This window comes from Nyctereutes procyonoides, unplaced genomic scaffold (assembly GCF_905146905.1).
Source record: "Nyctereutes procyonoides isolate TBG_1078 unplaced genomic scaffold, NYPRO_anot_genome, whole genome shotgun sequence".
Lineage (NCBI taxonomy): Eukaryota > Metazoa > Chordata > Mammalia > Carnivora > Canidae > Nyctereutes > Nyctereutes procyonoides.
Window position 1 is genome coordinate 30967315 of NW_026575044.1, and position 23489 is coordinate 30990803.

Genomic DNA, 23489 nt, shown 5'->3' on the forward strand with positions numbered 1-23489 from the left:
TATTGAGAGAGAAAATGAAATGCTTGTTTCCATGGACAGTATAAGGGAAAACAGCCACCAGAGATAGATTTCCTCTTTTGGAAGCACCATTGAATCTTTGTGTATTGATAGAAAAGTTTATAGAGAAATTTTCATAGCCTTCTCACAAGTGGTATCAGTTAAACTTTTAGTACTATTTTCTTCATCATTTCTCAAATCTCTTATTGTTTTCAGTTTTAAATCCATTAGCACCTTACATTTAATTATTCACCAGTTTTTTCATAATTTGAAAAATTATTAGCGCCATAGAATGCAGAATTCAAGAGAGAAATATCCACATCAGGATATGCCATGGCACTGAATGCATGCAAGGTGTTACATGGCTGGTTTGTTGACTATTAAAATGACCATGGTATTAATATGCTCCTTAGCTACCCTATGAATTCATCAAATTATAGAGTTATGAAATGTAGCAGAATATTGGTTGTGAATAACCACAGTAAGGAATGACTATAATAACTGGTAATACATGTAGCTTGGAAAAGATGAGAAAACATGTAAATAATCTTCTGGCGTCATACCGTTTCAGCTGTTCTGCACTTAAACGTCAGAAAACCTTTTTTTTTTCTTTTGAGAGATACTTTTTCTTCCAAATAGGAAATAACAAAGAGTATGCAATGGGCCAAACTTGATCTCCATGTCTGATGTAGTTATAGTATTGAAACATGGGCCAGAGTACCTGAGAAATGGCTATAAGATTTTGTTCCACAACTAGCAAGTTGTAGTCACTTTACCTCTCTGGTTCTAGATTCCTTTTCTGTAAAATGAGAGAATTGGGCAAGAGATTATGGGAGATGCTCCAAATTCTAGAGTAGTTTTATTTATAAAGGAACAAATTAAGCAAGAAGCACTACAGTTATTTCCTTCCAAAAGGAATAAGCCCTGAAAATAAGTTTATTTCATTTACATTATTTTATGAGTCACATTATAGTTGCTACTATATAGTTTACATATTTTACAGAATTAAATGAAATTATCTTGCTAGAACTTCTTTCTCTTAAGCCCACTTTATACCTACTAAAAGCAAGCAATCTGTGTATGTGTTTCTGTTTTATTAATTCAACATAATATAGCAGTGTTAAAAAGAGAAACACAACTTGGTAATGGACTTAAATATTTTGTTAATTATTCTTGGCAGGAACTCAAAGCTGTATCCCCAGAGTTTTAAGGCTACAGATGAGTTAGAAGTTCTAGAAGACGGGTAAATCATGTTTGTCTTCTTCACGTATTTATTCACAGAGACAAGACCAGCACTCAACACATAGTAGCTTCTGAGTAAATATTGTTGAATATATGCATAACCAGAGAGGTACTTTGGAGAATACCCTATCGCTAAATGAAAGCTCTATGACTTGGGTCAACAAAATGGAGTAAACCATATTTAATATGGTTTTCTGACATAGGAAGAATAGAGAAAACATTCTAAGAAGGAAATACTTTAATGCTTTCCCTAAGAACTGTTTGTACTCTATTGTTGTCATAATTCTTTTTACTATCGTAAATTAATTTACAGTTACTGATATAAATCAATAAAGTATGATAAAAATTCACCCATATTGATTAATGTATATATGCATATCTATATATATGTAATTCTTTTCAGTGAACTATTTTCAGTAATGCACTCAGCTGTCAAACTCTCTCCCTGTAATATATTAGTTATGCCCTAAATATTGCATATCTTGAGAAACTATTGAAGAGACAAATGATTTCAGGCTGCTAATGATAGATGCTCTATTGTCCTTTCCAACCTTCTTTCAGAAATGTACACTTCATTCAGTTTTTCAATTAAAATTTTTTAACAGAAATATTTCTCAAAAGATAAATATGACTGGTAATTGTAGTCATGACTTCTTTTGCAACCTCCAAGAACAAGGGCATCTTGGCTTGTATGACTAGTCCTATAGACCTGAAGATCTCTAAGATTCACCTTATGAGTTATGTGCTATTTATTAGACAGTATCAAAGGAAATAAAAGATTTTAAGTTTTTGGCACATTATTTAAAACCAGAAAGAATTATAAAAGGCTTATCTAAAGTGCTTAGCCATATTCACCACCCCCCGCAAAAGACATATTCAAAGAGTAGCATTGATCTTAGAATATCTGAATATTTGTTGGCTATTAAAATGTTAAATATAATACATTTATACCTTTAATGGATATGTGGGTGATTACAAAGTACAAGGTCTCCATATAGAGTATTGACCAAAAGCACTATTGTTGGGCGTAATGTATGTTACTATACCGTGTTACTCTGTGTCGAGATGTCATTGGGGATGTGGAACCAGTGGTTTGGCTTATATGAACGTTGGGACTCACCATTTGTGTCACTTGAATTTCTGGCCCTACCAAAATACCGCCACTCATTACAGGTCCCATACAGCCATCAGTCATGGTACTGCTGTTCATGTCAGGCATACCAGGACTAGATAGCACTCTCTCAGTATAGATTACATTGTGTGCGTTGGCTAGCTCAGCAGGTACACAGATATTCCCTTGGACATCATAAACAGGTGCCATCACTGTTTCAGTCACTACAACATTGGGTGCAAGCTGAGGATCAATAACAATTGTAGTGGGTTGCATACATTGGTCAGCAGTTGAGTATGTCTCGGTCACTACGATATCCCCATGGATTATGGGCTCAGGTATTGCCATTTCTGCCTGGAATTCAGCCTCTGAGAGGGTCATTCCTGAAGAATCATTAACAAAATAATTAGGCCCCAGCAAAGGCAGGTCAGTACTGATAGGTATACAGGCCTGCTGTGAAGGAAATGGCTCAATTTCTGTGTCTAAGCAGATTTCAGCCAGAGTCCTGAATTTTGGATCTAAAGTTTCCATGCAGCTTTCATCTAAATCATCCACAATCCAGCTGCAGCAACCAATGGAGCCAACAGGAGACCCTACTCCCTCGTGGTCATAGATGAGTAAGCAGTCATTTGCTGGCCGACCTTCATCTTCATCTGCATAAACATATGCTTTCTAAAATTAGAAGAAAAATAGGAAATTAGAAGCCTCTTTTCCCTTAAGATAACCAAAGAATAATAATAATGCTTTAGAGATGTCAGATTTGAGAAGATTTTAATGGAATGAACTGAAGAAAAACTGATGATTTTTTTTTTGCTCTATTTCTAAATAATCGGGATTTTATTTTTATTTATTTTTATTTTTTCAATAATTGGAATTTTTAAAGGAGATCAGTATTCATTAATTGTGAATAGAACTTGAATAAATGTGAACTGCTCTTATTTGAAAGCTAACATAATAATTTCTACATTTTATTCAGATTTTGACAATCTGGATTTATCAAAGACGAGGTTTTAGTCTTTTGGATTTATAGTCTTTTGTTTCTCTGATATGTTCTAGAAATAACAAAATATATTTAGTTATGTTCAACATGTTATTTACTTAAGGAGAGAAATTTTATCAACTTAGAATAAAAGCATGTATGAAGATGTCAGTATCTTTAAGCTCCAGAGACTTATGTTTGAATGTTCAGTGGTTTTATGTGAACTAGACGAAGAGAGCCAAGCTGACTTTGGAGTTAGGTTGACAGCAAAAAAACACTAGGATGATACCTACTATGATTTTCAAATTATTTTTAATGACAGCCCCTTTAAATGAAATCTTAGGTAGGAGTCCTCTATGTAGAAGAGATGAAAGAGAACTTCTCTGAAGAGGTGAGGTGGCTGCCAGTTTTCTCCCCGATTTCCCTCAGTTGCCATGGTCCCTGTTGGGTTCCACGAAATCCCACGGGACCTGGTATAATATTACCTCCTTTCTATGTTATAAATAAGGTAGTCGAAGGCCCAGAGAGAGTGAATGGAATGCCCGAGACTCAAATAATTGTAGAAGGCTACCTGAAATTCAACTATCCTTTTTATACTACATCATGCTCCTTACCCTCTGGTCTGCACTAGACTCTAAATTCTAGCATTAGAAATGATTTTAAGTCTTGAAATCAATTCTTCATGAGTTTGGTATTACCTTAGAACTTTGCTGTTTAATATTTTTAAGTCGACACCTTAGTAAGAGAATAATCCCCTCTTGCCTGGGGCACAAGTTGGCTGTAGGGGTGTGGTGGTGTAAAACAGAAAAAAAGAAGCACTGCACTCTTCTGCAGGTTTCACCTAGTAGAGGGAGAGGCTGCATCTCATCACCTCTGAAATCTAGGGCCATTTTTAAAGTGTAGAGCTGATATGTTTGGGGAAGGATGAACCTCAGTGCTCACAGAGAAAGGAGAACACGTTTTGAATTTATTTGACCTATCAGGCACCAATTGTAACCAAAGGAAAGAATGCCCAGTGCAATTTTTACATTAATGGTAAAGCTCTTTTATTATTAGTGTGATTTTTATGAATGATTTGTTAAATAAAATTTCTGTGACATTTCTATGATACATATATAATTTGTGCCCATATATCGAGTGTACTCAGTGATAGTAGTCACTCATTTAAATAATCGATGCTATTCATGGATAGTCTGCAGTAGTATTTGTAATCACCAATTTTAAGAAATAGCTTAGAATTACAACAACATCCTTAGCATTTTTGTTTTGTTTTGTTTTGTTAAGAGCTATGGTAAAATTCATGTATTACCATATAGGGAGTAAAATGGGCTAGTTGAACTCTAAAATGAAATGGATTTCTAGTTAAATCAAATAAACATACTAAATAGAGATTCACAGGGGATTTATTTACTCTTTGTGCTACTCTGTTAGGCCAATCCAATTCCTATGGAGCTTTCTTTGGAATGCTCATAGACCCATGATCCCTTCTCTAACTGGGGGACACATATCCTTGGTGATGGGAGAATAGGGACAGGGGTTCTGGATCTTGATCTATCAGCAAGTCATGGCAGTGCTCTGTTCCTGAGTTACCATTCTCTTCCTTCCCCAGTCCTGGCTTTAATTTCTTTTTTTTTTTTCCTCTTTTCTATTAGAGGTACTTGCAAGGCAGGAAGGACACCATAAGGAGAGGACATGGATACACATTTTTTTTTTCTTCTTGATCAGAATCCTCCTGTTTTGCTGCTGCTATGGGAAACAAAGGGGGAAAACCAGAAGGAAACAGAAGACAGAAAAATAGGAAAAGAGAAGTAGGGAACAATGAGGGATGCTAGCCTTTTCCACAATATTAAAATAGAGTATGTCAGTTGAATACGAAATGTTTTTGGCTGCATTGCCTTTCTGTATTTTAAGGAGAAATGAAATACTTCTTATTCAGGATGGGGATAGACTTGAGAATAACTGAATATATTTCAGAAGAACCTGTTGGGATGCCTGGGTGGCTTAGCAGTTGAGCATCTGCCTTTGGCTCAGGGTGTGATCCTGGAGTTCCAGGATCAAGTTCTGCATCAGCCCCCCTGCCCCCCCCCCCCCACCGCAGGGAGCCTGCTTCTCCCTCTGTTTATGTCTTTGCCTCTTTTTGTATCTCTCATGAATAAATAAGTAAAATCTTAAAAAAAAAAAGAATCTGCTGAATGTTATCATTCAGTCCAAGACTATTTTGTGGGGCCATGTGCAGGGGGATTACCTCAGAGAAATAACTGTCCAAGAAAGCCATGTTCAGGCCCATATCTGCATATTCCCACTGAGTTCCTATAGTGGAACTCCTCCTCCGCCGCGCTCCTGCTGCATCTTCGATGGCCAGACTGGCAGCTGTCCCCAGCCCCGTGTTGAGTTCCACTCCTGACACACCTCCTTCAACTGTTCCTCCACCAGCGTAGGTGTTAGTGTAGATTTCTGAAAGGAGAGAGTGTTCGGGAAACAGTGCTTGAGGGGTCTGCACAGATCATTCATGTAAAACACTGCCAGCCACTGTCTGCTGTGTCACACCACCACCACCACACAACATGAGTAGGTTCTGGAAAGCAAGGCTGGGAGCCATCCAAATTCTACCCAGTCTCAGGCTTGCCAATAAAAGTAAGTAAGCGGTACAGAGGGAGCCAGCTTTCGCACGTGGCCCCACATTTGCACAAGCTTCTCCCCTAGACTCAGGTGGAGAACTAGCCAAGAGGAGCAGGACCTCTGCCCTGCTGCTTGGGCAGGTCAGAGAGGGCTTGCACCCATCCAGGAACCCTCCACTGCAAGGCCAGCAGAAACAGGCACAGTCCTCATTCACCCCAACACTAGAGGGACAGCTGGCTTTTCGAGGAGTGGCCAGCCACCTTAGGCTCTTTGCATCCAGGGTCCAGTTTGGGACACTAAGGAGCCACTGCTGAGAAATCTCATGTCTGCTCTAGAACTGGGCAACCTCTCTATATTGTTCAGTCATTGGTCACTAGCTGGGTATTTTTATAGTATTCTTAGATGTACATAGAACTGATAAACTAGGAGAATATAAGGCTGGTGAGGCAAATGCATATGTGGATTTAAGAAAATTCTTCAGTGTATATTAGAAGAATATATTTGCTGCTTTTTCTTTTATTATTATTTTTGTTACAAATAATGGCTACAGTAGCACTCTGTGTAAGGCTATTCTTATAGTCTTAGAATATACTATTCTAAAGTATATTTTGTGATACATATACATATTTTATATGTATTTGTATGCGTGTATATTTTGTGATATATTTATTCACATACCACACATATACATATAAAACATAAATTATATAATATATAATACATTATATAGCATACATAATATGTGTATATTTGTGTGTGTCACTCTTCACAATGACACTTTGAAGTAGGGACTATCATAACCTCATTTTCAAAGATAAGGAAATTGAGGCCCAGGGAGTTTAAGTGCTGGCCCAAGAACATAACTGGGAATCAAACTCAAATATTCTGGTTCTAGAGTTTGCCTTTTTAATTGCTGCACCATACTGCACTGCCTATAGTTTAAGAAAAAGAGAATGCTGATTTCAAACGTAACTTTTCCTCTCATTATAATCTCCTCCAAAAAGTTTGGCAGGTATACTGTTTATTTAAAAAAATTACTTTTACATGAAATTTATCTGGTTGGATAATTTTGCAAATTTCAAAAAGAAAAACAGATTTTGGTGTCCACTGACCAGAAGAATCTATACGATCCTGGGTATTAGAGGCTGTCATTGGTACACATATATTTGACACATCCTGAAAAGAAAGAAAAATATTTTTAAAATAAATGCTTTATGTTAAACATATAAAAATTGACATACTTTTATTTTTATGTCTCATATAATTGTCAAGACATGCATAATCCCATTGAAACCCCACACTTCTCTGGAACATGACAGTCCACTCACCCTGTCCTCAGGATGGGCCCCTTCGATTCTCCAAGACTGCATCACTCCATCACCTCCCTCTGGCACAGGAGCAAACCTCGTCCCCAGGCCTTCGGGCTGTCTTCGTTTGCAGCAACACATGAGCAGCAAGAGTGGTGACACTACCCAAGAAAGTAGAAAGAGAGTTAACACATATTGCTCAATTTAGGAAGTCATTAAAAGTATCCTTTTTTGAAAAATGCAGCATTCTATTTAGAACCAAAGGGATAAATATAAATGTAGGAAAGCATTTCCTAAAGGATTGAATATATACACATCCATGTTTATGAATATAAAATCACCAAATCACAGACTTTGAATGCTGGGCTGAAAGGAATTTGAGATCACATAATCAGGGTTCTTTACTGATAGATCAGGAAAATAAGATGCAGATCCAGGATTCAAATCCAGTTTTCTGATTTCCTAGTCCCCCATGTACACACATATAATTGTCTGTGTATGTATATGTGTTTGCTAGCCTATATATACATATGAATAAATATATACTTATCCTCAAGAGTATGTGTATTTGTAGGTACCTGGATATGGTATATACATACACATAGACTGTCTCTGTGTATATGTGTGTGTGTACATTTGCATATCCATATAAAAACCAATATATACAAACCCATGTAACCAAACATCACGTATATATGTATAAGTTAAGTGCATAATCAATATATGTTATCAAAAAGATTGAATACAAATTTCAGCTATAGGACCTAGAAATAGGTCTCTTCTACCCTTATATTTACACTTAAAATCAACTAGATATCACCCACTAAATTTAATTGAGCCATTTATATTTATTTTAAGATTTTGTCTATAAACTATAATGAAAAATTTACCTCAACTCTACACTTTAATCCATAAATATAGACATTTCTTAAGTTTTCTAAGATTCTAGAATACGCTCAGTTTAGTTCTTTGGGTCCACTCTAGTTGATTTTTTTATACTCTTCTAATTCCCTAGTGTAACATGCATTCCACTGAGTTAATTAGAGGTATGGAAGAAAATAACAAAGCTGCTAAATAGGACTTTTATTGATTTCATTGAAGTAGTTAATCTCAGAGCAAACATCAGAAGTCTTAAATGAAGGCCCTTTGAGAAAATGTTTTGGGCAGGGACCCCTCCTCTCACCATAACACTGCTTCTCCTCCTCCATAACACAGCCTGGTTTTCTCCAGTGAAAACAAATAATTGACCAAAAGGGTATACCCTTTCTATTCTACAATCAACTTAACAACTCTTATGCTCTCTTGGCCTGGTTAAGGAAGAGTCATGAAATTTTGAGTGCTAGTCCACTGAGAATGCAGCTGATTCTGTTTTTTTTTTTTAATTTTATTTTTTATTATTTTTTTCCCATGAACTGTACATTAGCTTCACCAGACGTGCCACAACTTGGTGTCATCTTGAGTACTTCTGCTTGAACATGATTAATTTTAAAGATCTTCAGTGATTCCAATGTGCAGGTAGGATTGAGAACCGCTGGCTTAAAGGCAAGCTGACACCTTGACTCATTTGCTATTGTCATGTTCTGGGAAAATATCTCTAGTATCATTATGATAATCACTTGTGATATTGATATAATCCTAAAAATTCATATTGTTTTAAGAAGGAAAGTCTGCCCCAAACTCATTTGTTATTTTTTCATTCCTCAAAGTGATAATGTTTCAGTGTGTACTTATCCATTGAAACATATTAATATTATATTTTGAAGGATTTAGTCATCTTTAATTTTAGAATTCAATTTTTGATTTCCACAAACCCTAAGTATTGCAGGGGAAGCCTAAAATGTATTAGTCTTCTGAGGATCTACATGCTTTAAAAAATGGTATAGGGAGAGGAGGATTCTTTTTGCAGTGTTTGCTTAGGGACCTCACCATTCCTATGACCATGGTTTTAGTTGCAAACACTTCTATCAAGAGTCTAGAGGCAAATTTTCTCTTCTAGGCTCTTCTCCCCACTTCCTGTTATACTAGAGTGAAGAGGTCACCTGATCCTATACATCCTCACTGATTTCTCAACTGTGGACTGAAGCCCAGAATGTTTGGCTTATCATGAACTTTCCTGCTTTATGGCTCCTAGCTTACCTTTTAGCTTATCTACTTCCTGAGTGTCCAATGCCTTTCCATCCCTCTCCTTGTTTATGTTTGTGTTATTCCTTTCAGATTTCCCCAGATACCATCCTCCTTCTAAGAAAATCTTTAGCTTTTAGGGCCTGGGCCAAAGCCAGTTTCTATATGAAGACTACCAACCTTCCCACTTGGACTTGAATTGCTTCTACCTCTCTTTTCAGCACTTTGCTGAAATTCTCATGATGGGATTTACTCTATGTTTTGCTACATTATTCTTAGACATTTGCTTGTGTTTTTCATTTTTATGACCCACCCTAACTCTATTTATCATTATTGAACAAGTATATGCTCTAATTGGTTCCACTGTTTTTTTTTCCCCAAATTCCTGCAAGAATTGCTATAGCTACCAAAAGGAAATGGCCAAACAAATTTAGTCACAACAGTGAGCCTAGTTACATTCTTATTTTGATGAATGGCTGAAAAGAGGGATTCAATCCAGTACTTACAAAGTAGTAGTAGGAGTCCCAGAGCGATCATGCCAATCCCTGTTGGTCCGAGACCAACATTTGAACTCCCAAGTTGGTCATCAGTGACAGACCCGTATATATCGCTGGTAACTGAGCTGCCATCCCCTGTGTTGATGCCCGTGGTACTAAAGTACAAGCATATGTGGTCGTTGTCACAATCACAGGCTTCTAACACCACAATCTGTGGCAATTCACATGCTCGGTTATAGCTGTCCTTCACGATGATTGGGATTTGGTAGAGCATGGGACTTAAACGCTGCTTAGCTGTCAGGATTGCGAAGGTAGCTGAAAAAGAAGAGAGGAAAGAAAAAATAAATTGAAATTCCTTTTGGGTGACCCTTCTTAATACCCAAGACTAACCTAGGGCTTGGTTTTTCCATGTTCCCCTAGTCATACAGCACCCTACACTTTTTTTTTTAATGTTTATAATGAATTGTCCAATACTTCTTCCTGCTGAATTGTTATTTTTCTGAAGCAGGCTGGGACCCTGTTGCTATTTTCTGGACCAACAATATTTGGCATGTTATAGGCAGTCAATAACTATTTGTCCAATGAATGAAGAATTATCGAGCTGCAAGGAAATACTAGAAATCTTCTATTTAGGATTACAGTTTGCAAATACCTCCTTAAGACACTTGATGATCTCTTATTCAAAGTTGCTGTTGTATCATTTAAATTTAAATTATTCGAATAACTATTATTTTCCTAATTCTTTGTGCTTCCATTGCCTATTGATTTGCATAGAAACTATTGCTTAATACATAGCTTGAAATTTATTTACAAACCCAAGGGTTTAGAGATTATTAAGTTTATACCTAAATCATGAATATTAATTGATTAATCTATAACGTGCCATAATTATAAATATTATGGTTTATTCATTTCATTTAGCTATGTAATAAGCCAACTGTGTCTAATAAAATGCACCTGTGCACAAGGCAAGAGTTGAATAACATGTATGATGCCATAGCACATTAGGTGAAAGTTTATTCTGTTCTTTAACACCAACACAGGACCCCCCTAGAAATATTTTTTTCCAGTGTGATTATATTTTTATTGGCAAATCTATAATTTGAATACCTTTATGAACTTCCACATTGAACCTTTTTAAAAATGTTTTTACTCATAATATCTAGGATCTTAATGAGGAAAGGTATTTGACAGTTGTTATTTAAGAATGGGATATTAGGCTTTATAGGAAGTGTGAATTCAAAGTTGTTTTGATTTTAATGGAGTTACTTTAATGTGCTTAGCTTTTTAAAATATTAAAGTGGTTTTGTGGAAAAGAGCCAAAAGTTTTATTATGAAAACAAGTTGCCTAATTTCCTCTTTTTATTAAGTGCTTAAGTGTGGCTCTTTTTTTTTTTTCTTTTTCTTTTTGGCATCATTTTAGCATTTCTTCATTCTGTGAGTGGAGAACCTCAGTGGTCTTGGAGAGATGGCAAGTATTTCCTCTCACCTTGGGCTCTGAGGTTGGATCTCCATCCCATCACCCTCTAAAAATCTTTTATTGTTGCCTCAAGTGAATATGAAATTAGAGAGCTATTGTAACCCAAATCAGGTCCTCTTATAGCATTTTATTTTCTATTACACTTTTAACATCTCTGGGAAGTAGAACCTAAGTATGTAAACATTATGTAGTCTGATATTTACTCTCAGTACTTTCAGGCATTCATTTTTACAAAGCAGTGGTTAGCACAAGCGCATATACTACCTGGAGATCTTTACTCTTTAAATACTATGGCTTATGTGTTTCTTTGTATCTAAAAGCTTCATGTAATTCTAATTTTAATGCTGTATGTACTACATCTTAATAATGTGTACTACTGTTTGCTTAACCATTCTTTTCATTTTGAGCAATTTGGATTTAAATTTTTACCTTTAGGAAAAGTTTAAGCTTACCACTCTTTCTAAAAAGAATTTCATTGATCTTATGTGTACCCGAGCAGAAAATATGTAGATATGGGATACTTGAGTTTCAGAAATTTTTAAGTGATTTGCCTGAAATAATTCAGAATAGGGGGTTATGACATATGGTGAGTTAGTCAAGGGTTCTGTTTATTTCAAACTGACCAAATATTGGTTTAGTACCCCATGTATATAAAATGGTAAACTGATATTTACATATTACTATTTGTAATTGTGCATAAAAATTACCGATAAAACTTTTTAAATTTTATTTCAGTTTAAGAATTTTCCAAATATCCTAAGTGTTAATATGAGAGATTTTTCTCATTTACTATGAATATGGCATAGAATCACAGAAACAGAGATAGAAAGTATTGTTACATGTCTTGCCTAAGGATTTAGTAATTGTTTTTGCTTTTGGCCTTGAAGATGAGCAAGTTTGCATTTCACTTACCATTTTTTGGTTTGATATCCCATAAGTCTGCTGTCCCTGGTGGCTGATCAACAACACAGAAGGTATAGGGAGACCCATAAGAATGATCACTAATGTCTCTTGCAGAGATAAGGATCGATGGAGAGTCAATGCATATGTATTCACTTTCAGCAAAAACAACTGGACAATAATCATTGACATCAGGAACTTCGATACATATGGTTCCTGTTGCTGTTTTCCCAGAGCCATCTGAAACAGCAGAGCATCATAGGTGTTGGAGTACATGGTGTGAGGCAAAAAATTCTTTTTTTTTTAAATTCTTATATTCCATAATGATGCCACAACATAGAGGAATAGCATGTGTAACTCCTGAGGTGGTACATGATGGGTTCCTGCTTATTTCAATGACCCAAAGCCACTACCTTCCAGCCACACTGGCTTCTTTTTAGTTTTTGGAACAAGTTTCTTCCTAACCCAGGACTCTTGTGCACACTATTCATCCTTCCCAAAATGTTTTTCATCTCAATTTCATTCACCCAACTCCTACACATCCCAAGATGCAAAAGTAAATGTCATTCAGAGAAGCCTCACAGCTTTCTGTTCCTATCCTGTCCCCATGAACGAGACTCCCCGCCAGCCTTCCATTCGGATGCTTATTGAGCTCTGTGCTTGTAGGAAAATAACCACAGTTGAAATGAAATGATTATTTGTATATTTTTTCTTTCCGTTTTGCTATGTTTTTTTTTTTAATTTAAATGCCATCCCTTGGATGCTATTTCTCTGTGAAACGGCACTTCTGAAAAAAAACAGAAATCTATTAAATTTTTTCCTCACCCACTTGAAACAAATTTTGGCTTAATATACTTTATGAGAATGGGCAGAGGACCAAGAAATAGGAATCTGGGCTTTTAGTTTACTTTTCCATCTGGATGGCTTATACCTGTGCAGATACTCTGCATAGGTACATAAACAATAGCCCTTGTTTTTAGTTTGCTGTTAAACATTTTGGTAGTTTTTTCCTCCCTCTTTATTCACTTGATGACTAATTTTTATTCTAGTTTCTTTTTTCCCCTTCCTTCCTTCCTTCCTTCCTTCCTTCCTTCCTTTCTTTCTTTCTTTCTTTCTTTCTTTCTTTTTTTTTTTTTTTTTTTTTTTGCAAAGTGATAGGAGTTTATTAAGCAGAGACACGGTAAAAGCTCTCAGGAGTGAGAGGGGTCCCAAGAGCATTGCCCTTTATTCTAGTTTCTGAAGATATTCACATATGACCAGTATGCAAACATAGGCATTGATCAATAGGATTAGAATCCATTATAGGAAAAGGTTTTCTAGAATACTGATAATAAATAAGACTATACTATTTTTATAACAGACCCAGCTGTTAAAAGTGACACTCCCAGAATGAAGAACAGAATGTATGGACCATAAATTACTTGGGTATTATCATGGTTTCTTTTTAAATCTTATACTGCCTCCTTATCTTTTTCTTTGGCTACTGTAAGGCCCAGTTATAAATAATATAAACCTATAGTATCTATCTTCTATTAGGTATACATCTGGAACACCTGTTTTTTTCTCTTCTTTCCTGGATCCTGACCTTTTGCTGTTTTTTTTTTTTTTCCTGTAGTAGCTGGTTTCCTAGATACTGTTCAGAGAATGCTTAACTATTGATAAATAACTTCCTGTTGCACTCACCAAGAAGAATCCTTAATGGATTTTCCCACATGAGAAGCAGCTCAGTTACAAGTTCAGTGCATCTGCACTTTGGGCTTTTAATTTGGATCTTATATCTTTAATTTGCTCTTTCTATCTTGTGCTTTATACTTTGGACAACATGTCCATTTAAGCTGCACTTACATAGGCCTCTCATTGTAGCTCAGTGTTAGTGGTTGTAAAATAACTAGACTTTTGGGTGGCTCAGTCCATTAAGCATCTGACTCTTGGTTTTGGCTCAGGTCATGATCTCAGAGTCCTGAGATAGAGCCCCACCTGGGACTCCAAGCTCAGCGCGGAGACTGCTTGTCCCTCTCTGTTGGCTCGTCCCCCACCCCCACGGGCTTACACGTGTGCTCCCTCTCTCTCTGTCATAAATAAAAAATGTTTTTAAAAAATCCTTAAACTAACCCTTGTCTTTGGGAGACATTGCTTTCCGATAGATCATCTCCAAATGAACTTTGTGTATACCTCGTTAGCACTTCCTTTACATAAACATTTCTAACACACTCTGAAAGTTGGATTAATCATCTCAAGAAATGAGGCCATAAGCAGAAACTGAGTTTTACTTATAGACATAACCTTTTATGCTTTCTGCTGTATATCACATAAAGTTCTTTTTTGGAAGTAGGTAAAATAAATTATGATTTAAATGTAAATTATGGTTATGAGTGTACTGAGTTCAGTTCTTAATCTAGGGTATTTAGAACTCTCTATAAGTTTTGCATACAGATACACTACATGATATATTTTGAGTCAATCTAATATCTATATTAAAATCATATTTATATTTAATGAAACAATAATTTTACTAAAATATTGAAAAGAAATTTTCTTACCATCTACAGCCAGGATCTCTGCTGTGTATATCCCATTGGTAATATATTTTGACTTCTTATCAAATTCCCTAGAAAATTTTATCTCACCAGTCCTTGAATCTACTTTTAACCAGCTGCCTGCATCATGTCCTATGACATACCTGTTGTGAAATAAATAAGTTCATCATTTGCTCATATGAAAGTTTATAATTTTAAGTTACATACAATGTATTAAACATAAATATGGTGCTTGAATGTAAAAAACAAGTGATAATTGCCTTGATTTATAAAATGTATATATATCAATAAAATTTTAGTGTTGGGGGGAGGGGCAAGATGGCGGAAGAGCAGGGTCCCCAAATCGCCTGTCCCCACCAAATTACCTAGATAACCTTCAAACCATCCTGAAAATTTACGAATTCGGCCTGAGATGTAAAGAGAGACCAGCTGGAATGCTACAGTGAGAAGAGTCCGCGCTTCTATCAAGGTAGGAAGACGGGGAAAAAGAAATAAAGGAACAAAAGGCCTCCGAGGGGGAGGGGCCCCGGAGGAGCCGGGCTGAGGCCGGGGCGAGTGTCCCCAGGACAGGAGAGCCCCGTCCCGTCCCGGAGGAGCAGGAGCTGCACCAACCTTCCCGGGCGGGCGGAAAGGGGCTCGCAGGGAGTTGGAGCAGGACCCAGGAGGGCGGGGATGCCCTCGGGCTCCCTGGGACACTAACAGACACCTGCGAGCGCAGGGGAGTGCTCCGAGCTCCCTAAGGGCTGCAGCGCGCACGGAGGGACCGACCGGAGCAGCTCGGAGGGGCTCGGGCGGCGGCTCCGCGGAGGGGGCTGCGGGGCGGGAGCGCGAATCCACCAGCGCAGGCCCCGGAGCACAGGGCGCCGGGACACAGCCCAGGATCCGGCCTCCCCTGGGACAGGCAGAGGCCGGGAGGGCCCAGGACAGCGAGGACGCTCCTGCCCCGAGCTGAGCAGATCAGCGCCCCGCCCCGGAGCCTCCAGGCCCTGCAGAAGGAGAGCCCCGTAGTTCCTGTGGGGGCTGATCCAGGGCTCCAGAGCTGGCCCCACCACTGGGGTTGTGCCTCCTGGGGCCTCACGGGGTAAACAACCCCCGCTGAGCCCTGCAGCAGGCAAGGGCAGAGCAGCTCCCCCAAGTGCTAACACCTGAAAATCAGCACAACAGGCCCCTCCCCCAGAAGACCAGCTGGACGGACCAGTTCCAGGGAAGTCAAGGGACTTAAAGTCTACAGATTCAGAAGATACTCCCCCGTATTTTTTTTGTTTGTTTGTTTGTTTGTTTTTCTTTTTTCTTTTCTTTTTGATTTCTGATTGCTTCCCCCACCCCCCTTTTTTTTCACCTTTCTTTCTTTTTCTTTCTCTTTTTCTTCTCCTTTTTTCCTTTTTTTTTTCTTTTTCTCTTTTCTTTCCTTCTCTCCTTTTCCCAATACAACTTGTTTTTGGCCACTCTGCACTGAACAAAATGACTAGAAGGAAAACCTCACCTCAAAAGAAAGAATCAGAAACAGTCCTCTCTCCCACAGAGTTACAAAATCTGGATTACAATTCAATGTCAGAAAGCCAATTCAGAAGCACTATTATACAGCTACTGATGGCTCTAGAAAAAAGCATTAAGGCCTCACGAGACTTCATGACTGCAGAATTTAGATCCAATCAGGCAGAAATTAAAAATCAATTGAATGAGATGCAATCCAAACTAGAAGTCCTAACGACGAGGGTCAACAAGGTGGAAGAATGAGTGAGTGACATAGAAGACAAGTTAATGGCAAAGAGGGAAACTGAGGAAAAAAGAGACAATTAAAAGACCATGAAGACAGATTAAGGGAAATAAATGACAGTCTAAGGAAGAAAAACCTACGTTTAATTGGGGTTCCCGAGGGCGCCGAAAGGGACAGAGGGCCAGAATATGTATTTGAACAAATCCTAGCTGAAAACTTTCCCAATCTGGGAAGGGAAACAGGCATTCAGATCCAGGAAATAGAGAGATCCCCCCCTAAAATCAATAAAAACCGTTCAACACCTCGACATCTAATAGTGAAGCTTGCAAATTCCAAAGATAAAGAGAAGATCCTTAAAGCAGCAAGAGACAAGAAGTCCCTGACTTTCATGGGGAGGAATATTAGGGTAACAGCAGACCTCTCCACAGAGACCTGGCAGGCCAGAAAGGGCTGGCAGGATATATTCAGGGTCCTAAATGAGAAGAACATGCAACCAAGAATACTTTATCCAGCAAGGCTCTCATTCAAAATAGAAGGAGAGATAAAGAGCTTCCAAGACAGGCAGGAACTGAAAGAATATGTGACCTCCAAACCAGCTCTGCAAGAAATTTTAAGGGGGACTCTTAAAACTCCCCTTTAAGAAGAAGCTCAAGTAACTCTGAACGTGAATGGGCTTAATGACCCCATCAAAAGGCGCAGAGTTTCAGACTGGATAAAAAAACAGGACCCATCTATTTGCTGTCTACAAGAGACTCATTTTAGACAGAAGGACACCTACAACCTGAAAATAAAAGGTTGGAGAACCATTTACCATTCAAATGGGTCTCAAAATATACCCTAAAAACTACAGAACACTTCTGAAAGAAATTGAGGAAGACACAAAGAGATGGAAAAATATTCCATGCTCATGGATTGACAGAATTAATATTGTGAAAATGTCAATGTTACCCAGGGCAATTTACACGTATAATGCAATCCCTATCAAAATACCATGGACTTTCTTCAGAGACTTAGAACAAATTATTTTAAGATTTGTGTGGAATCAGAAAAGACCCCAAACAGCCAGGGGAATTTTAAAAAAAGAAAACCATATCTGGGGGCATCACAATGCCAGATTTCAGGTTGTACTACAAAGCTGTGTTCATCAAGACAGTGTGGTACTGGCACAAAAACAAACATATAGATCAATGGAACAGAACAGAGAACCCAGAAGTGGACCCTGAACTTTATGCTCAACTAATATACGATAAAGGAGGAAAGACGATCCACTAGAAGAAAGACAGTCTCTTCAATAAATGGTGCTGGGAAAATTGGACATCCACATGCAGAAGAATGAAACTGGACCACTCTCTTGCACCATACACAAAGATAAACTCAAAATGGATGAAAGATCTAAATGTGAGACAAGATTCCATCAAAATCCCAGAGAAGAACTCAGGCAACACCCTTTTTGAACTTGGCCACGTAACCGGAGAAGGACAAACAGTGTATGTTCTCATTCATTTGGGGAATATGAATAATAGCGAAAGGGAATATATGGGAAGGGAGAAGAAATGTGTGAGAAATATCAGAAAGGGAGACAGAACATAAAGACTTCTAACTCTGGGAAATGAACTAGGGGTGGTGGAGGGGGAGGAGGGTGGGGGGAGGGGGTGAATGGGTGACGGGCACTGAGGGGTACACTTGACGGGATGAGCACTGGGTGTTATTCTGTATGTTGGTAAATTGAACACCAATAAAAATTAATTTATAAAAAAAAATAAAATTTTAGTGTTGAACATAGTAAACACAGGTTCACAACAGTGTTTTAAAATTTCATAATTCTAAAAAAAAATTTCATAATTCTTACTCTTCTAGTTCTTACTCTAATTGTTAGTAAAATGTATGAATCTCTTTTAGGTTTATTTATTATAGCAATACCTACTGAGGGAATATCCTTTATTCATTTTCACATGTGATGTACTTTGTTTTTCCTAGATTTTTAAGGCATATTAGTTTTAGGGTACTTCACTGGTAGACTGTTAGGGTTATGGTATTATATTAATATAATATAATATAACATAATATAATAATACAATTGATTCAAAGTGCTTGACCTTAGTGGAAGAAGATCTAGCCTCTGTATCACGCACAATTTCAAGTGTCCAAAGCACTTATCTGACACATCCTTTTCCTCTATCCCATACTGATAGACTTCATGATTTTTGTTGTCTGTCAATTTGTTAGCCTATTAAGTAATCAAAACTGTTGATATTAAAGTAATTTACAAGTCAATAGACTGTTCACTCCAAAAATATTAGGAGGAGGAAGAGAGATAAGCAAAGGATGTAGAGAATGCTTACATATTTCACTAGAGTAATTTTCTAGAGTATATTGTAATTAAATGTAATTCATGTATAATCTGTCTACCTAGTGCCCCTAATGCCTACCTTTCTATTTCTCCGATTCTGACTTCCTTTATACTCAAATTTCTGGAACACCTGTGTTTTGGCTTCTTCTGTTATCTTTTTTCTTCCTCTTAAATTAAGCTGGTGGTTGAAATTAGCTCCAAAGTCATTAGATAACACAGGTGTTTGTTTTTTTTTTTTTTTTTTTTTGATAACACAGGTGTTAAGGAAACAAGCAGTGATTCATCTTTTATGTCTCATAGTTTACAATACAGCTTAGTCAGCCTGGGGTCAGGGTGGTAACAAATGGCCACAAAAGATTAGAGAGATTCATAGAGTCTCTTAGGTAGCCCTTTGACCTTATTCTTTCTCCCTGGACACAATGACCTTTGTAACCAGTTGGAGGCCATATTGTCTCTAAACTACTATTAAAATCTTGGGAAAATGTCAGTGCTACAAAAATGTTTTAAAACAAGCAAATGAACAAGAGAAGCAAAGCAAAACTCAAAAAGCATTTCAACTCACATAGTCTAGCAGATTCTATATGAGCTAACACTGGACCAAACTGCATTTTATCACTTTGACATGAGCATAGTGTTTGTGGTACCTGACATTTGTGGCAGGATTTCCCGTGTCCAAGTCTATTGCCTTATATGTGCCAAGCACATAATTCAATAAGGAATTTCCTCTTATCCCTTCCCGTATACTGAAAATCATAGAATTTGGATGAAATGCGGGTCCTTCTTTCACATTAACAACCTGAATTCTCACAGGGGTTGAGTGCATTTGGAATCGAGAGGCCACTGAGTGGTGAAATTCAGCTTGGTTTTTAACTCCGATACCAAGATGAATATTAGGCATTTGTTCATAATCCAGCATCTGAAATGATAGAAAGTAAAAAACTCTAAAACAGCGAAAGGACTCTCTTTTGATAGACTAAGTAGCCATGATAGGAAATCAACACACTATAGCAAAGTCATGGAGCTATGTAATTCAGATTTTGAATTGATAAAACTTTTATTACTGCATCAGATACCTCGGACATGTTGTTCCCTTTATCTCGTGGCCTTATCAGGTATATAAGTCATTTAGGCCTGTGACTTAAGTTGGACTCCAATCCTGGAGTTTTAAACTTCTTATATAATAACTGTGAAGTCAAAAATGATCTCTTTCCAAATGAGAAAAATAAAAAATAAATTTAGAATGAAATAAAAAGGGGTTTACAACTGGTGAATGAATAAATAGGACTCAGGTTTTCTTTGTAGAATCCACATCTGAGAATCTCTTAAAATCAGCAGAATAAAGGAGCCAATATGTGTGATGTAATTGAAGGTGTAATTTTATTAAAAAATGATGCAAACAACTTCTAAAGGAAAATTCATGATTATTATACGTAGTTAGAAACTATAATTTAGTTGTGTTGGGTCTAGTGGATTAAAAGATTTTTTTCACAGTCCTCATTCAAATAAGTAAATACGTCTCCTGGAGAAAAGTCACCTTTGAAATGGGTTCTTTGGATAAAAGGTGAATGAAATCTTTTGATCCAGAATGATTGATGTGGTGACTTGAAAGGTCACCACCAAAAATTCAGCACAGAGCTGACTGTGAACAGTGTACTAAAAAATGGATTTTCAATTGGAAGAGAGTTCCCTCTTGTACAACACATGAAAAAATAGTTGTGGAAAAAAGGAGTCCTGGACAAAGTCTGGTTAGAAGTGTTCTGGAAGCTAATGTAAGCACCACTTGGATCACATTTACCAACAACAGAAGTCAGGATAGCAGTGCCATCAGCAAGACCCTGGGATAAATTTCTGCTTCCCAAGGAAATTCTATGACATCATAAATATTTTCCCAGTCAATTTTTGTTAATTTCTTTGTAAGAGCTAATAAGATACAGGTATTCACAGGAATTCAATTGCATCCTTATTTAGGGCCAACTCAACATGATTTCCTTAGATTTCAGCTCAAATCCTTCAGGTTTGGGTTTTGGTTTTTTTATCTGTCCTCCTCCTGGTCCACACAATGCCTTGCACAGAGCTGACTATGAATGATGTACTCAAAAATAGATTATCAATCAGAAGAAACCCCTCTCTTATAACTCAGTTTTTATTTTTTAGAACTCCATTGCTGTTTTAAACAACTGAAAAATCTAAGATCTTCTCTTCTGGTACAGAGATCTCCTGGGGCTCTTTTGTGCATATGCTTCTTGTTTGTCAGAATAGTTCTCTACCTTTTTGAATGGAGTGTGGTGAAAAATATATTAATGTGTATATAACATCATGTGAATTATAGATGTTCATAGAATATAGTGACAGGAAATTGGGGTCTGATCTTCCTCCAATAGGGAAGAAAAAAAGCAGAGGAAAGGCGGAAAGCCTCTTACATCCTTTGCCAATGGGAACTTTTAACAAGAGTTTTGCAATTGTGTACAGAGATCGGGATTGTGCAAAAAGCAGTAAAAACAAACAAACAAAAGGCAATAAAAACAACCATGAGTCCCTGTCTGGAGTTAGAATGGAGAGGCTAGAACACCTCAGTTTCTGCAGTTTAAGGCCTGACAAGAATAATCACAAAGGATATGCAGATCTGTGCCAGAAAGGGTGGAGCTAGTGTTAGAGAGTCTACAAGAGGCTCAGGGTAAAGAAGACCCCTCTAGAAATAGATCTGGCTTTGTTTGTTTTTGCTTATTCTAGGTTAATAGGACCCTGCTATTTCTTAGGGGGATGCCAGTTCATTTTAAAATTAAGTATGAACAAGAGGAGGAGATTAGCAGTCTGTGTACAAAACAGGAAGTTTTCTATGCCAGGGGATTGAGGAAATGGTTAATTATCTACCATGGTGTGTACGTTCTCCTTTTCAGGAATTGACATTTTCTGGTGTAAATGTGTCTGGAAGAGACTAGCAGGACCCATATGATTGGGAAGGGGCTTATAGAAGTAAACAGATGAAGTGTCTCAAGACTCTAGTTCTTGCTTCAGACTTGTTTCACTGGCCCCAGATTCCATGGTGAAGCACAGAGGTGGCAGTGAATTATGCTTTTGGAATCAGAAAGCTCTGGTTGGGAGCCACCCTGAGTGGCTCAGCGGTTTAGCGCCTGCCTTTGGCCCAGGGCATGATCCTGGAGTGCCAGGATCGAGTTCCACATCGAGTTCCCTGCATGGAGCCTGCTTCTCCCTCTGCCTGTGTCTCTGTCTCTCTCTCTCTCTGTGTGTGTGTTTCTCATGAATAAATAAATAAAACCTTAAAAAAAAAAAAAGCTCTGATTGGATCTTTTCTTTGTTATTTGCCACCTGGGTGGACTTAAGACAGGTTAGTTTTCCTCTTTGATTTTGTTTCACTTTCTATAAAAAAGGAATCAGAATATTTTCTTCTCAGAGTTGTGATGATTAAATAATATGTGTAAAACCTCTATAATGCAATATAACTGATTAGCTGGTGTTTACTGACTGCTTAATAAATGTTAATTTGAATTATTATAAAAACAGAGAATATTTCTTTGTTAGAATTTCAACTGGATAATATTTTGCTTTTTTTCTCAATGCTGAAACAAATGTGTGTACACACGCATGCACACACACACAGACATTTATATTGTTTGTTAGTATTTCCACACACATTTGTTGATAAATACCAAAAAAGTTATTAAAGTTATTATTGACAGTTTTTAAAATCTTCTTAAATATTTTCTCTTGTTACACTACAAATTTAATTAGAGCAAGGACCATGTCTCATTCACTTTCATATCCCTAACACCTAGCAGTTCTTAATACATTTGAGTTGAATTGAGTCATTTATAATATCCTTAGACTAAGAAAAGGGTTATGGAAAGCTTAGTCAAAGCCCATGACTGAGGGGCTAATTTCCACAAGGTTAAATAGCAGCTTGAGTGAAAATGGAGAGGATGCAGGAGGGCATTAGTGACCTCATTCCAAATGCCAAATTCTGGAAATTACACATATGTTCTCTAAATACATAGTTCTTCTGGCTGTGTCCTAACATGCGTACTAAGGTTTTAAATTTCATTTTAATTAGCCTTTCCATATTATTTTGATGTTTTTTTTTAAATTTTATTTATTTATGATAGTCACAGAGAGAGAGAGAGAGGCAGAGACACAGGCAGAGGGAGAAGCAGGCTCCATGCACCGGGAGCCTGACGTGGGATTCAATCCCGGGTCTCCAGGATCGCGCCCTGGGCCAAAGGCAGGCGCCAAACCGCTGCGCCACCCAGGGATCCCCTATTTTGATGTTTTTAAACATATTTTCTGCTTTGTTTAATAGACTTGAGAAGTTATCATCCAGGAAGAGAGATGCTTTGTCTATATAACATCTAACATACATGGACCAATTTTTCATGAAATTGAATTTCCCATAGTTTTTCTTTGTGATGAACTAAGTATATTAAAAAACCTCCACTTTTTTGCACTTACAGAAGACACATCATGTAAGTTATAGTATAATTGCCTACATTATGAACATGTTTTCTTTTTTATTTTTATACTTTTTTAGAAATTATGCAATATGCAATCAAGCTCAACTCCATTTGGATGAAAACCACACCATCCTCAAACTTTTGTGAGTTTCTACTATCTTCTGGA

At 37.3% G+C, this 23489-nt stretch overlaps 1 protein-coding gene across 1 annotated transcript in view; it reads right to left on the reverse strand.

Annotated features, from left to right (window-relative positions):
* Positions 1-839: 839 nt before the first annotated feature.
* Positions 840-23489, reverse strand: part of DSG4 (desmoglein 4) — a 45649-nt gene continuing 22999 nt past the window's right edge. The window contains exons 9-16 of the mRNA XM_055323730.1: positions 19502-19773; positions 14794-14933; positions 12266-12493; positions 9883-10188; positions 7277-7416; positions 7061-7124; positions 5575-5783; positions 840-3022 (exon numbers count right to left, since the gene is read on the reverse strand). Coding sequence (XP_055179705.1) covers positions 2255-3022; positions 5575-5783; positions 7061-7124; positions 7277-7416; positions 9883-10188; positions 12266-12493; positions 14794-14933; positions 19502-19773 — 2127 coding nt within the window. The 3' untranslated portion in view covers positions 840-2254. The remainder of the gene's footprint in view (positions 3023-5574; positions 5784-7060; positions 7125-7276; positions 7417-9882; positions 10189-12265; positions 12494-14793; positions 14934-19501; positions 19774-23489) is intronic.